Raw genomic sequence first — 15716 nt, forward strand, 5'->3', positions numbered from 1 at the left:
CCATCATGGGCCCTTTTAGCTGGACTTGACCATTGTCTTTGTCTTAATAAAAGCCCACATTTGGGTTACGAAGCTCATCAAATTTTTATATATTTTTTAATGCCATCTATTAACAATGAAAAAAAATTTGTTAACAAATATTAATTTATTATTACTTATTTGTTAGGGTGTGGTATTTTTTTTATGAAAATTTGGATAATTAATATAACATTTTTTCTAGATCGTTAAGTTCGTTTTTTTTTAATTGAAATCAAGATCGCTTTGGGTGGTATTGAATGTCGAAAAAGTAAATTTATATGGTATCATTCTCGGTTACTAAGAAAAATTTATTTATGGCGGATGTGGATGCATATTTGTGCATCCATGTGTTATCCGCTTTAGGTACCTCTACGGGCATTCATACCCTCCTCTCAAGGATTTATTTCAGAAATTATCCTATCTCCCCTATTCGAATCCATGACCTTGTGAAGGTGTAAGGGTAGGAACACTCATAAAAATACCCAGCGCAGACAAATATCTGGATGCAAAAAATACAATCCATAGTGGATAATATTATATTTGGTAAAGCATGTTGAGGAAATACGATGCAAGTGAAAAAAGAGTGTTTTTAAGGATTGATGTGGAAGTGAAAGCACCACACCCATGAAAAAGTAGATTCGCATTCACTTCAATGTTTAATTAGGTAAAGTAAGCTTTAAGAGATTTATTAGGTATCCAAATTTCCTTGATCTCATTAATTAGCACAAACAGAGTCAAAAACAGTTTAAATTTGTCCTCACTTGGCCAAAAATGTTAATTTTGTGCTAAATGAATAGGAACAAATCAACAAACATCAATCTCCATCATCTTTCTTTTCCTAGGCTCCTTAGTTTTATCTAGAATGATTAGGGCTTGAAAAGCATACTCACCCTCTATCCATACCTTTGGTGATGATTGGATTATAGACAATTTTGACAAAAAAGAAAATGTGATCTTCACTTTCAAAACTTACCCAAGTTAATCAAAGATTCGGACAATTATTTGATATGAGAGGTTTGCATGATGCAAGAAATTCATTATTTGGCTCATCATAGTAGATAGAGAAAAGGGAAGAAAAAGGGTTTTTTCACGGTCTTGCCCTAGTGATAAGAACTCTTTAGGGTTTCGAAGATGTTGAAGGTTCAAGTTTGTTGGGGCGGAATATGGATGATGATTGATGTATGTACTCAAGGTAAGATATTGTGTATTTTATTTCAAAAAATGATCATGCATCCCCCACTTGAATCCATGACCTTGTGAAGGTGGGAAAAATGAATACTCAAGTGACCGACTAGATGGTATTTGAGTACTAACTTTCCCATCTCCATGAGATCATGAGTTCAAATGGAGAGGCAACATCATTTCTTGAAAAAAAAAATACACAACGCCCTACGTTAGGACACATACATCGATCATCATCCGTATTATTCTCCCCAAAGAAGCTAAAAATAACTAATATTAAGATTTAACATTATTCATAAAATATGTTTCCGACCATATCCACCAAAGAGTGTTCATTTTTGTCAAAGGGAAATTCCTTGAAACAAAAGGGTATAAGTATAACAGAAAGCTGATATTTTTGAAATATTAATATCTAAATGGTCCCCAATTTACAGGATTTCATCTTCAATCCAGCCGTGCATGCACAAATAAAATGAATGCCATCTCACAAAAAGTGATCTTTGAAGACTCAAATCAATTCCAAATGCCCAAATGGCTGCGAGCTTGTCACGATTCAGTGGCTGCCTCGCTGTAATAAATACTCTAAATTTACAGTAAAAGTACATTTTCTATAGATTTGAAGCTCTTGAAAACCAAGCGCACAGTGTTAGTGTTCATACCAAGAAATAAAAACAGTATTTTCAGAGTCGGGCAATGCAAAAAACAGCAGCAATTGACACTTGAGCCTGAGAAAACATAACCAAACAACATTTTTGTTTACGAAATCTTCCTTTCACAGACACAATCTCTCCCTCTCTATCTAGTCTTTAACCTCTGGAATGGGTTTCTAGTATCCAAGCACCTATACAGAGCTGCACAACATGACAATCACCTTTCCACCAATCTTACACTACTTTCTAGCACAAAACAAAACACTACAAATCCCGGAAAACAAACAGACAAACTAAATAAATGAGAGAAGGGGAAGGGGGCAGTACAGTACAGCTCAATAACCTTCCCCACCCTTGATCATGGTCACAGCTCAACAACCACGAGCAAAAGAAATGAAAATATACAAAAAGCAGGCAAATTGTGAGGAAAATTCAATTACCCATTTTTCCAAAACAGCTAAAATTCATTCCTAACACAGCAGCATGTAGCCATGGAAACTGGAGAGAACTGTTGAACTTACTTTTTGATGTCCTGTATTGGCTTTGGTTGTCATTGTTGGACCAAAGGTCCTACATTTTAATTTTGATGTTTCAATATTATTGTGCTATTTGATTACATGCACTATGTGATGAATTTAAGATTGAATTTGAGATTGGTTTTTATTGATGAGGTTTATACCTACTTGTGAACTCACTGATCATCTTTATATCAAATGAATTCGGATTAAGCTGAAATTTGGTAGAGACATTATTTACATCATAATAAACATATTTCATGAAGACATGATTAAGAAATTTTGACTTTTTCTTGCTCAAAATCGTTGTCCAATTAACTGTCCGAAATTGCTGCGCAACGTTATTATCCGATTGATTTATGTGACTTATTATATGACTATATGAAATTTATTTGAGCTGGAAACTTACATGCACATTAGTCTATATATGTTATGATATTATATGCTTAAATTTTAATTATTTAACCTAAATTAACCTATGGTTCAAGCGTGAAACTCAAATGAGTTTACAAGCAAATTTTCAGGAAAGTTGAGAGGGACTTCATCAAGAGTTCATTATAAAATGTTTTCGTTACATATACAAGACGTGTGATCTATATTAAAGAGGATGATTCAGTTTCCATGAGAAATTTTTTTTGACTTGATGATATTTTGGAAATTAAAAGTAAAAGGTCTACTTTCCTTACTTATTGTCCGAAATCATGGAGAGCTGGAGGTCAATCTCTCATAAAAGAAACCTCCTGCTTGTGCTGTCAAATTACAGAGACTAAATGGAAAGATAGTTTGGCGGCATTTGATTTCAAATGAAGAAAGACTTACCATATTTGATTGAAGTCATTAAGCCAAGAATTACGGAGAATTATATCAAGTCTTAAAGTCTCTATGTGGTGCTTGATTTGTGAAATTGATATAAGGGGATTCCTATTCGGAATTTGGGGACACAATTCACCCCCCCTCTTGTGTAACCTAGGTCCATCAGTCATGACCCCATCTTAGGAAGGGTCATGTTTCACTGTTCTTAATTAGGAATCTCCTCTCTTCTTTCCAGATCAGATGACCAAAAAAAGGCCAAAAGGACGGGAGAGTAGATTCAGGGAAGAGACTTCGAATTGAAAGACTGATAACAACATTTTTTTTTCTTTTGATCCCCCTTCAATAATCATGTCTTCCAAGGCCTGTCCAATTAAAGTCACTTTCATAAGTGTCCACATCTCTACAGTAAAAATGATAATATTTACAGTTGGTAACAACATCCCACATGGGCATGGATTTTTCTTTTTGGGTATAGATAGACTAGAGATTCCACAAAGAGATGCTACCAAGCTTGAAAGATGATCTCAGTATAAGTTCAAACGTGTCCATGTGGAAGTGTTTTGACATAAATCTAGAGCTTTACCTTCTGTTTGAGAAAGTTAATTGTGAAACAAACACACTTGTCTTGACAATCAATGCAGGATTCTAGCCAACATGGATTCATCAGCAGTACAAGACAGGGTAATATCTTCTGCTTGAGTAATTCTGTTTGTCTCCAAATTCACCATCTTTCCTGTAAAGCCAAATGAAAGTAAAGGTTTGTTTTCACAGAGTCAGTTTGTTCTTCAGTGACGGGGCATCTCTAGGGTCACTTGGGTGTGAACATCGGACAACAAGATGAGGGTACTCTAAAAAGCAAATGAGTTGTCTTCTGATATCTTATTCAGATTTTAGCAGCATTCAAGTCTCTATTTCCCAAGTGGATGCTCAAGATCGGCCTTATCACATTCTTGAAACATATGTCGGTAGCAGTAGTACCAAAAGCAGTTGCAGTTGCTGAAACGACACTCTAAACAATTGAATATTTCCCATCAGAAGAGGAACTTGGATCTGCGCTTCTCTACAGGTAGTGGACACCTTTTTCAAACTCTTTCCATATAATTCAGCAGAGATGGATGACTGTTTTTAGCTATTCAGAGTTCAATGTTCAAGTTTGTTAACGGGGACAGAAAGACTTTACCGTATGTCAAAGTTCGTGACCATAGTTGGAGGTGCTGCAGGGCTGCTTGCATTCGTGGCAATAGTCATTGGAGTTGTGTGGTTCTGCAAATCACAATGTAAGACCTTATCAAACAGGAATTCAGAGACTGGTTCTTCAGACCCATCTGCACCAAGTAAGATATAATTCCACCGACAAAATAAGGAAATGCTTTTCTATTTCTATTCATGTCATGTCATATGCTAGATATGTTCATCAATTTCCTCCCCACTATTACAGCGGAGTGGAATAGGGCAGGTGGACCCAGTTCAGCAGCAGGCCAGCCTACACTTGGACCACATGGAGCAAGGCAGTTCACAATGGAAGAGTTGGAACAAGCTACAAAGCAATTTAGTGAAAGCAATCTTATTGGCTTTGGAAGTTTTGGTCCAGTGTATAAAGGTTTACTCCGTGATACTGTCGTGGCTATAAAAAGGCGTCCAGGCGCTCCTAGACAGGAGTTTGTTGCTGAGGTATTTATAAGGTTATGATCCTATTGTATATGAATGTGGATACTAGGTTTCTTAGGCAAATCATAGATTCACTCAACAGATATATGTTACTTGTGAATGACCATGAAGCAAAGAGCTGTCAGCAGTTCTCTGTTTCTAACTATCACAATGGTGAACATTTGGGTCTCATTCATTCTGGGAACACCTTTACAAACATTATTGGATTAAAACAAACATGCCTAAACACAATTTTACACTTACAAGCTCCACCAGATCTGGTAAGTATACTCTAAACATAAATAATTTCGCACAACTTGAATAAAGGGTAAGAGTTCTATGTGGCAAACAGGTACTTTATTTGTCAGAAATTCGTCATCGCAATCTAGTTACTCTTCTAGGTTACTGCCAAGATAGTGGATCTCAAATGTTGGTCTTTGAGTATGTACCAAATGGCAGCATCTGCAATCATCTATACGGTATGACTCACTTGGAAATAGTTTGAACAACATTTATGAAATGCATTTCACTTCAGTTAACCCTTTCACAGATATCAGACAAGAGTCATCAACTAAACTGGAGTTCAAACAGAGGTTATCGATAGCTCTGGGGGCGGCTAAAGGTAGCTCTATAGCCTACATGAATCCTTTTAAGGAAGTTCAGAAAAGATGGAAGAAGATACAGGTTTAAAAGTAACATTTCTAACTTCTGCAGGTTTATGCCATTTGCATTCCTTAAATCCCCCCTTGGAACACAAGAACTTCAAATCAGCCAATGTCTTAGTTGATGAGAACTTCATTGCAAAGGTTGCAGATGCAGGAATTTCAAAACTCCTAGAAAAGATAGAAGAAGCAGGTCCTTCTCACGCATCTCGTGTCAATGCTTTTGAAGATCCAGAGTAAACTAAATTACTTCCGGTTACATTTCTGCCAGTTACATTCTGTTTTAGTCTTGGAAGGAGTGGCTTCCCCTATACTCAATGCATGTCATGTGAACTTGTCTAGGGTAGGAATATCAGGGACATTCACTGAAGTGAGTGACGTCTACAGCTTTGGGGTGTTTCTTTTGGAGCTAATAACAGGACAGAGGGCAACACATATCGACTCATTAGGATCTGAAGAAAGTTTCATCCAATGGGTATGTATTCTGCCTTTTTGGTTTTTCTTTAAGGAGAACCTTCTCTCATTGGAGCGTTAGGTATGGAGACAAATAATGCACCTCTACGAGTGTGTTTGGATTGAGGGATTTGGGGGGAAGGGAAGAGAAGGGAAAGGGAAGGAAGAGAAGGGAAGAGAATGGAAGGGAAAATACATTTCCCTCTCTCATGTTTGGATAGATAAAAAAAAGAAAGGAAAAAAAAGTACTTTAATTTACTAGTTTATCCTTATTTTTTATGTTTCAGTGGTTTTAAACTTATAAGTAACTTAATTAGTAATCTCTTCCCTCCAAATGACTCCATTTTGGGAGGAAAGAATTTTGACAAAAATTTAATGAAATCTTCCTCCCAAATTCCCTCAAATTCATCCCCTCAATTTTTTATAAACTATCCAAACAAGTGAATTGGAATGAAACTCTCTTTCCCTTCTCTTCCCTTCCCTCCAAATCCCTCAATCCAAACACACTCTAAGGCTACTAATTGGTGGATTTTCACAAGATTAGGATAAACTTGCCAGTGTTCAGATGTAAAAGTCTATATGTTGATAAGAATTAAAGTAACATGATGTTCTCATGACTTGCTCATGATGTTTTAGTTCAACAATTTCAAGCTGTAAAGAAAACTTTTTATGACAAACTGACTGTTAAGTTCAGAAATTGAGGAGTTGGTTGCCAAAGCAAGTTCTGAACATCTTAGTTCTACCATCAACTATGAAAGTAGGCAAAATAACTTTCCAAGTAGAGCTGAAATTTAAGGTACCCATCTTACTTGTCGGCAAGCTTTTTAAATGTTCATCCATAATTGGCTTCTATTACTTTCTTTAATTTCCTGAAGGTTCGATTACAACTGACTTCAAACAACTTTGTGGACTATCGGCTGCATGGAAGCTTCACTGCAAATGGAATCAGGGATTTGATCAGGCTGACACTCCAATGCATGAGCTTTCCAGGAGGAGGGCGACCAGTGATGGAGATGGTTGTGCAAGAGCTTGAAAGGATTCATGAAAAAGAGATGGCACTTACAACAGTCATGGGTGAGGGTACTACTATAATTACTCTTGGCAGTGAGCTATTCACTTGAAAATGAAGATACAACAGCAACAAAGAACTTGCTCTCGTTATATTATTGACTTTTGAGAGTGAAAGGAATTAATATTCAAATATGATTCTTCAAGGGTCCTAAAAAATACACTCTTATGAAGAAATCACCTTCATAAGTTGGATGTCATATTACAATAGTATCTCTCTAATGTTTTCATTCTATATCGATGCAAGAAACATTTGATGAGAACATTCACTGTCAAAGCAACAAGATCGCTTATTATCTGCAATTGTAACTACATAAGCAGAAAACAAACCATTTACTTAACAGATAGATTAAATAAGAAATTTAGGTCAGAAATTCATCATGAGTTTGTTATAATGGAAAAAAAATTCCCTCTACAATTTTTTTTATATAATGTCAAACTTACCAAGCAAAATTTCAGGAGACATACTAGCAATTGATCATTACGAGAGATGAGTTCCTTTTCTGAGTCTAAGAGTACTGCTCTGTCAACTGAGATCTTTGCTGCCAGCATTTCAGCTTAGCTGCAAAGTATCCATGTTCCAACATTCTCAATCTCTTTCCTGTTCCAAGGAAACAATAAGCCAACAGCAGGTAACCTATGTGGGCTAAGAACAAAAAAAAACCCTTGATAGATAACATAAATAAAAAACACGGCTTCATGAACTAAAAACAACCACGTTGACATGGTAAAGCATACAGAAATACACCAAACACAGCACAGGTCCCAAGAACAATAAATCCCATTTGACTTGTGTAACCAAACTGAGAAAGGAAAATTAGGCCACTGATTTGGAAAAAAGAACCAATTACACTGTGATCTACTTATGATTGAACGCTGTGATCTTGTATAATAAATAGCTTCTTCATATAGTACTTAAGGCAGGGACATTGGAAAACCTAATTTTACAGTGCATTAAACATCAATTGTCCCAAAAGCAATTCTTGCTGGTTCAATTAGCAACCAACAGAGTGGGCATTCCCTCAGCCTGAAATAAGTGTTAGGTTCAACTAAATGGACAAGCTTTATAAGATTAAATTATCTGGATACTGTAAATGGGACATGCCAGTCTAATACTACAGATAACATAACACTACTTAGCTATCAAGCTAATTAAATTCTAAATACCGTACTAGACCATAAACTGATGAAAGTGACATATGGCTGTGATTGGACAATCTGCACTAGTCCTTTATGTCAACCTTGACCATCAGACATACAAATTAGTAAGCAAACCTCGTTAAGTCCAGTGAAAATAGCAAGAGAACATGGTGATTCTCAATGTGATTGTCTATTTATTAGGCATAGTAATTTCACACTTTAGAAGTTCAGTATCTCCAACCATTGTATCCTTGCTCAAGTTTGTTGAATTCTATGATTAAAGTATCACTACTATCTCACGCCTCACAGCGTCCAAATAAAATTGAATTGACAATTCAATGATGATGTGAGAATCAGAGAGCAACAAACATCACTGCTACTTTGAACCAAACCAAAGGCTTTCACAGAAATAAAATCAAAGACAGCCAAGCATGGCATAATACTGTCCCTAAATGCTTTACCCCACTAGATTCTCCGTCTCTTTTCCAACAAATAAGATCACAATAATATGAACACTGGGTCCATTAAGATTTTAGGCAACATAACAAAAACCACTTTCTATAAAAACAAGTCATTCTATGGTATTGCAACTTTTACACAACAGGTTCACCGTATATTTATGGTGCAACAGAAACACACAGAGAATCAGGTCTCCCATCATTCCTATGTGACATTAAAACCAAAAAAAAAAATCATAGGTTAAAAACACAAGCAGTGCAAGGGAAGATGATGGGTGCAGAAATGTACTAGATTGAAAGATGAGAGCCGCATTAGCAAGGTCATCGAGGAAGATAGTTTTCCCATTAGTGCAAGACAACTAAGTCATTCAGTCAAATAAAAAGAGAAGATGATGATGATTTTTGACAAAACTCTCCCCAATATCTCATGCATAGAGAGAGGGACCCATATGCACAAAAGGTCCAAATTAGTTAGAATCCAAGTGCAGATGACAAAAGACTTGTGAAAATCAGTAGAGATATGTTGTCTGACATGGAGTGGAGTAGATCCCCTCTCATATCAGGTGAAAAGGAAAATTTTGAATTGATCTTTGGGTACACATCAATTGATTGCACAATTGAAAGACGCATCATTCCATATATCAGTAGCTCAACGTCTTTAAAGTTTAAACCAACTCTCTGTACAAGTCTCTCACACTCAAATACCAGTATGACATCTCCATAATACTATTTCTTTAGGCGAATAAGATATTGATTAGGTTAAGTCCACAAGATCTTCAGTAGTTAGAACCAAATCTAGTATCACATGAAATTCCTAGCTGATTTACCCCACCAGATTCCCAAGTCCCTTTCCCATCCAAAGTAGATCCAAAGACCAGACCAGCAAGGGGTCCATGAAGATTTTAGGCTGTCCAGCTAAATCATAGCCATAGGACAAGTAAACCAAACCCTCAAGTCAACTAACATAGAAATCATAATGAAGACTTAATAATTGGATTTGTCCTCATTGAGTTCATGGAGATAACATTAAGAAGGAACAATGTCAATGAGAATGATTAGTGCAGTGCAACATGAATATCTTCTAAACCCTAAACATATATACACATAATAAGAGTTGAAATACCAAGAACAGAATTAGAAGGGAAAGTAAAGCAATAGGCAGAACCAAAAGGCAATAACAGGGAGTTGCAGAACCTGACCTCGCTACTAACCAGAAGAAGATATGACATGAACATTGGGGCAAAATATCATTAAAACGACGTCGCTCTATTAAATTTAGGGCAAAAAAATACGATTAAAACGACGTCGGTTCATTCAACGATGGCACGCAAGAGCACGTGGCGCGTTATCCATATTGCGTTAAGCCCCTGAACAAAGGACTCCCATTTTTGCCGCTTCTTTTCATTATCGAAAACAGAAATGGCTTCCATATCTACAATCTGCTTCTCTAATTCGTACGCTCTTGCTCGCTCGAAGACTACCAAGAATCTCCCTCGAAACCCTAATCCTAAGAAGCAAAAATTGAAACCACAAACTAGCAAATTCAAGTCCTTACCTGATCCGCTAATTTTATCTGGCGGAGACGCCACCACCTACACTCGCCTCCCTCCGAGAGAAGATTTCGCAGTGCCTTCCTTCGATTTCACTCTGCAGTCTTCCAAAGAAGTGAAGCTATCTGAATCAGCTACAGCGAAACTCGATAAGGACGAAGAAGAAATTCCCGTTGAATTGAGTGATGGAGAAGAAATTGAAGAGAATGTCGAGGATGGTGATATAGGGCTTAATTATGGGCGATATGAAGTATTTGAAGTTAATTCAGATTTCGAAGATGAAGAGGACAAGGAGGGTGATTATGGTTACGGCAGCGAAGAGGATGACACAGGAGAAGAGGAGGATGAGAGGTTATCTAGTGGCAAATATGATAATTTATTAGAGAGTGAGGGCGAAGAAGGTAATGTGAAGGAGAAAGGCTTGCCTGCGGTGATGCGATGCTTCGACCGAGCGAAAATATTTGTGAAGGCTGGGGACGGCGGGAATGGAGTGGTGGCTTTCCGACGAGAGAAGTATGTGCCGTTTGGAGGCCCATCCGGTGGAGACGGAGGGAGGGGAGGGAATGTGTATGTAGAGGTAGACGGGGCAATGAACTCGTTGCTGCCATTTCGGAACAAGGTGCATTTCAGGGCCGAGAGGGGTTCCCATGGTCAGGGCAGCTCGCAGAATGGCGCAAGAGGGGAGGACGTGGTGGTGAAGGTGGCGCCCGGTACTCTGATCATGGAGGCTGGAACGAGGGCGGTGCTTCTGGAGTTGTTGCATCCCGGTCAGAGAGCTCTGTTGCTGCCAGGTGGAAAGGGCGGCAGAGGGAATGCTGCATTTAAGTCCGGTAACAATAAGGTGCCAAAGATTTCAGAGAATGGTGAAGAAGGACCTGAAATGTGAGTTCTTCTTTAACTCATGATTTTTTTACACTGGAGTGCTACCATAATTTGATTTGTGGTCAGAATCGCTGTGCTTTTCTTAGTTAGACTTGAATACACCGAAGTCCATGCAATTAGGATTAGGTACTCAGATTAAATTTTTCATTTCCCTATTGATTTGCATTGGGATTAGTTTACTATATATCTGCATAAACCCTGGCTTTGATACTGGAGGATGGAGGTGGATTAGGGCGAAGTACTCATTTTCTTAATTTATCATTACAAGATTACTCTCTTATCCCCCTTCTCTTGTCTCTTCTCTTCCTTCCCTTGTTTATCTTGTCTTTCGTCTCTAGTCTCACTTCAAGCAAGGATAAATACTGAATTATTTGGTAATTGGTAATTATTATGATAAGGTGAGGTGTTTAGAGGAGCAATGAGGATGAGATTATGAAGGTGAGGGTGATGAACTATGGTGTAGATCAGTGGGCTAGGATTTTGTCCTTTCTCAATTGCAGATCTGCCAAACAGTGCCAAGCTTGCGGGCATTATTGGCTTGAACCATCGCTTAAGAAGATTGAGTGGACAGGACAGGAGATGATGAATGACTTCATTTTGCTAAACTCATTCCCACAAAATGAAAGGATGATTTTCCCAAATGTTTCATGGAGGTATTATGCCCCATCTGTTAATAAGCTGAATGACACCGGAATGTGAGGAAGAGCTCAAATCTTATTTTTCCCAGTGGTTGGAACATGGAAGTTATGTCAATGACTGTAAAGAAAACAGGATTCTTGGAAAGAGGATTTGCTGGCAAATAATAGGTTAAGCAGGGTTTACTAAGAAGTGTCTTGTAATTAAAGTTCAATAAAACTGTAGAATAGAAATTATAATATCTAAATTTTATGTGTTGTAGAACCTTTATGAAGGGAAGTGGTTGGTAAAATTAAAATATCATGATATTTTATACGTTTCTGTTAGGACATAGAAAGTAAGGTTTTTTAAGAAATTCGAACTTGTAATACATTGCTTTCTCACAAAACTGTATGACTTCCTTCTTCAAATGCGAAGACAAATTATCAGTGCTTTTGGATACATCAAAACTTCGTCCATTAGACTTTTTCTGTACCAGTGCTTTTGGGGTACCCACCTTCTCTTTTTCTTTTTTCTGTTCTTAGATGCTTCTGTATGATTCGAATGAAGTTTTGAATGTAATTTTTTTTAATTCTAGTTGCTGATTTATGATTTAAGGATTCAGCATCATTGACATGCACATAAGGAATAATGATATTCATGCTCAGGTGGCTGGAGTTGGAGCTGAAGTTGGTGGCAGATGTTGGAATAGTGGGTGCCCCCAATGCCGGAAAAAGCACTCTTTTGAGTGCAATAAGTGCAGCACAGCCTAATATAGCTAATTACCCCTTCACAACTTTGCTCCCTAATTTGGGGGTAGTTTCATTTGATTATGATTCTACTATCGTAGTAGCTGACTTGCCAGGTCTACTTGAAGGAGCACACATGGGTTTTGGTCTAGGTCATGAGTTTCTAAGACACACTGAAAGATGTTCTGCTTTGGTAAGTACGAGTCGTTAACACTTTAAGGGTATTTAATAATTCCTACATTTGATGCTGTGGAAACTCTTATCATTTTTCTTGAACCTAACTATGGAAGTAAATGCTAATTATGCTCTTTGTTCTGGGCATCCACTTATCTCCTTTTGCTAATTTACATTGATTTTATATGGATCCTTAGGTACATGTTGTTGATGGCTCTTCACAGCAGCCAGAATTTGAGTTTGAAGCTGTTCGTCTTGAGCTTGAAATGTTTAGTCCTGAGCTTGCTGAAAAGCCCTATATCGTTGCTTTCAACAAAATGGACCTGCCAGATGCATATGAAAAGTGGTCATCATTCAGGGAAAGCCTACAAGCTCGTGGAATTGAACCCTTTTGCATGAGTGCAATAAACAGAGATGGCACTCGTGAAGTTATTTGCACTGCCCACAAGCTTCTACAAAAAAGTGAAGAAGCAAAACAGAAATTTGGTGGTAATATTTTTACTATAGTTTTAGTCGTTAAATTTATTGTAGCATATCTTTAATCATGTCTTGCTTATTCTATTAGTTCTTAGTCCTTTTTAATTGAATGTGTGCACTTTTTTTGGTTCAGGTTGGACTAGTCCTTTAGATTTGAACCGTGTAGCTGATATGGTAAATAAGCAACGGAGTGCATCCCTTACTGACTTTGAGATTTCCCATGATGCTAGTTCCAAGACATGGCATGTAGTTGGATCTGGATTGCAACGTTTTGTTCAGATGACAAACTGGCGGTAGGTGAAGGCAATATGATTATAAATTTTCCTCCCTCTCTTCTTTGCCGAAACTTTGCTTGTCTATTTGCATGATATTTTTTTCCCTTGGTTGAAACTGATAAATCTATTTTATGTATATGCGGCGTTGCCATTTTGAGGGGTCAACCCTGGCAAAAGGGTGGTGTGTGAATGCCAATGGTATATATTGGATTCTACATTCATTGGGATCAAGAATTTTTTAATCGTAATTTTATGGGGCTGAATAGCCCAACGTGATAAAAATGGAAATGAATGCACTTGTATGAGTAATATTTGGTACAACGATGGATAAATGGATGCTAAGCTTAATGTGATAAAAATGAAAATTAATGCACTTCTATGAGTAATATTCTGTATGACGATGGATAAATGGATGCTAAGCTTTTCAGGAGTGACCGATTATTAACGTAGAGGTTTCTGAGAGAATTAGTTTGTTTGTGTTTTTACCCATTTGATCAGGCTTCTATTGTGCCCCAGGTACAGAATTACTTAAATTTGGTGTGCTGGTGGATGCAAAATGCAGCCAATACCACATGTTTGTATTACTTCATTCATCTTTCAGCAATCAATTTCTTCTCTTTTTTTAAGATTCCATCCCCATAAATGGCACATTTGCTTGTTTACTGTTGTAGACTGTGGGATTCACATTGTGGAGTTATTGAAGTTTCTAAATTGCCATGTTTCGTGGATTGTGAACTACATTGTTGTCTCAGAGGATCATGATGCATCAATATGATTCTCTACAAGTTACATGCCATCTTTTCATTTTCACTATTCCTTAATAAGTAATGTGAAAAAGCCTTTCCATCTATGTCCTGCAACAGATACACAGAGTCAGAGAAAAGATTCAATCATGTTTTGGAGGCTTGTGGTGTATATAAGTCTCTAATGAAGCTTGGTGTCAAGGAAGGTGACACTGTGATTGTTGGGGAGGTGTGTATATACGTCTTTCTAGTTTCTACTTCATCTGCATCACGCATTTGGTATCAAAAAGAAAATGGCAGGCAATAATTAAATCATATTCAATTCTTTTTTAGTTGACCTGCTGCGTATAAGCACAGTGCACGCCTGTTTATATCATGCATGGGCAAACAGACTTGTCCGAGTTCTCAATATATATATTTATATATATTATGATGACATGAGCCTGTTAATTTAGGACACTAGCCTATTATAATTCTCTCTCTCTTCATGTTAACATATGGAAGATCAAATAAATTAGAAATGATATGAATACCTGAATCTGTTCAGCCAGATTATTCTCACATCCCAACGGCATGTTGAAGTTTCTCTATAATATGTTGTGTCATAAGTTGAATATGGTTCCTCGTTGCTGACTGCCAGATGGAGATGGTGTGGCATGATACTATAGGGAGTTCTGGTTCGTCAAACGTCAAGAAGAAATCTACTGGTTCAATCAGATGGCCCCAGTGGAAGTAACCCGCTGCACTTGAAAGCTCATCAACTGTTGATAGAAATAGGTAGGGTGAAGTGATGGATGTTTTCTTTTGTACTTGGCTATGTGAACTTTTCACCAAACTGTGTCGTCACTTTATATGTGGATTATGAACAGAATAGCAGTGATTATAGTTAATTTCACACGAGGGCCTCCATTGTCGAAATACATCTCCATGGTACTAAAATGATGGACATCGTAATGTTCAACATTTGTGTGTGTTCTCTTTGCATCGCAACTTCCTGAAATAAGACTATTCCTATATGGTTTGAACTTTCATTCTTGTTTTATGGGTCTTTTATGATGTTTCTTTTCATCCTTTTAGGCAATGGACTGCTTCAAGGGAGCTTGGCAATTAGGCTGGCTAGCACCAGAAACTGTAGATTGCGATTCACAGAGGCAGGATCAACAAGAATCGAATGGAGCTGATTGAGCCTGTTGTCGAATTAATTATAACTGATTATTGGGGTTCTTTTATTTAGTCTAATGTGACGGTGGCTAATTTGGTGTGATAATGGACTAAAATCCTCTCAAATTCAGGAATGTCATGCAGGATGAACTGATGAAGAAAATAAAGTTTGAAGATTGTAGAAGTGGCCATTGAGTACTTGTTGAATCGCATCTGCGTCGGTTACGTCCAGAGATCTACCCATTGCAATGCAATGTTCATGGTGCAATTCATAAGAAAAGCCAAAGTACACTAAAAAGAGCCTTGCATAGGCAGGGATATTGGAGTTTGTGGTCTGTCTAGAAAGATCCTATTGGAACTTAGCCTACCGAGTAACTGATAGACTCTATGTACGCACACTTTGATTCAGATTTACATCGATTTGGATACATGGAGGAGATGTTTCATACTTTCAGACTCTGTTGGTCTGTTCAGGGTTTATTCT

At 37.5% G+C, this 15716-nt stretch overlaps 2 protein-coding genes and 1 long non-coding RNA gene across 4 annotated transcripts; 2 read left to right on the forward strand and 1 right to left on the reverse strand.

Moving 5' to 3' along the window:
• Window positions 1-3426: 3426 nt before the first annotated feature.
• Window positions 3427-9525, reverse strand: LOC120014699. Its single transcript, XR_005471611.1, has 3 exons — window positions 7453-9525; window positions 3762-4441; window positions 3427-3540 (listed from the first exon to the last, which is right to left on the reverse strand). It is a non-coding gene; the product is annotated as an uncharacterized LOC120014699 (long non-coding RNA).
• On the forward strand, window positions 4339-7146 carry LOC120014698 (putative serine/threonine-protein kinase). Its single transcript, XM_038866731.1, has 7 exons — window positions 4339-4512; window positions 4617-4849; window positions 5178-5304; window positions 5376-5447; window positions 5540-5723; window positions 5830-5962; window positions 6816-7146. The coding sequence occupies exons 1-7, from the start codon at window positions 4362-4364 to the stop codon at window positions 7059-7061; spliced, it is 1146 nt and encodes a 381-aa protein (XP_038722659.1). The 5' UTR covers window positions 4339-4361; the 3' UTR covers window positions 7062-7146.
• Window positions 9526-9989: 464 nt separating the features above from the next.
• On the forward strand, window positions 9990-15680 carry LOC120014528 (GTP-binding protein OBGC, chloroplastic). 2 transcript variants are annotated; one of them, XM_038866500.1, is made up of 7 exons: window positions 9993-11038; window positions 12322-12595; window positions 12774-13065; window positions 13187-13346; window positions 14192-14300; window positions 14712-14848; window positions 15149-15680. In XM_038866500.1, the coding sequence occupies exons 1-6, from the start codon at window positions 10026-10028 to the stop codon at window positions 14805-14807; spliced, it is 1944 nt and encodes a 647-aa protein (XP_038722428.1). In that variant the 5' UTR covers window positions 9993-10025; the 3' UTR covers window positions 14808-14848; window positions 15149-15680. The 2 variants fall into 2 exon arrangements, with proteins under 2 accessions (XP_038722429.1, XP_038722428.1); XM_038866501.1 differs by lacking the exons at window positions 14192-14300; window positions 14712-14848; window positions 15149-15680 and adding an exon at window positions 13845-14157 and having other exon boundaries at window positions 9990-11038.
• The last annotated feature ends 36 nt before the right edge of the window (window positions 15681-15716 follow it).

This window comes from Tripterygium wilfordii, chromosome 14, assembly GCF_013401445.1.
Source record: "Tripterygium wilfordii isolate XIE 37 chromosome 14, ASM1340144v1, whole genome shotgun sequence".
Lineage (NCBI taxonomy): Eukaryota > Viridiplantae > Streptophyta > Magnoliopsida > Celastrales > Celastraceae > Tripterygium > Tripterygium wilfordii.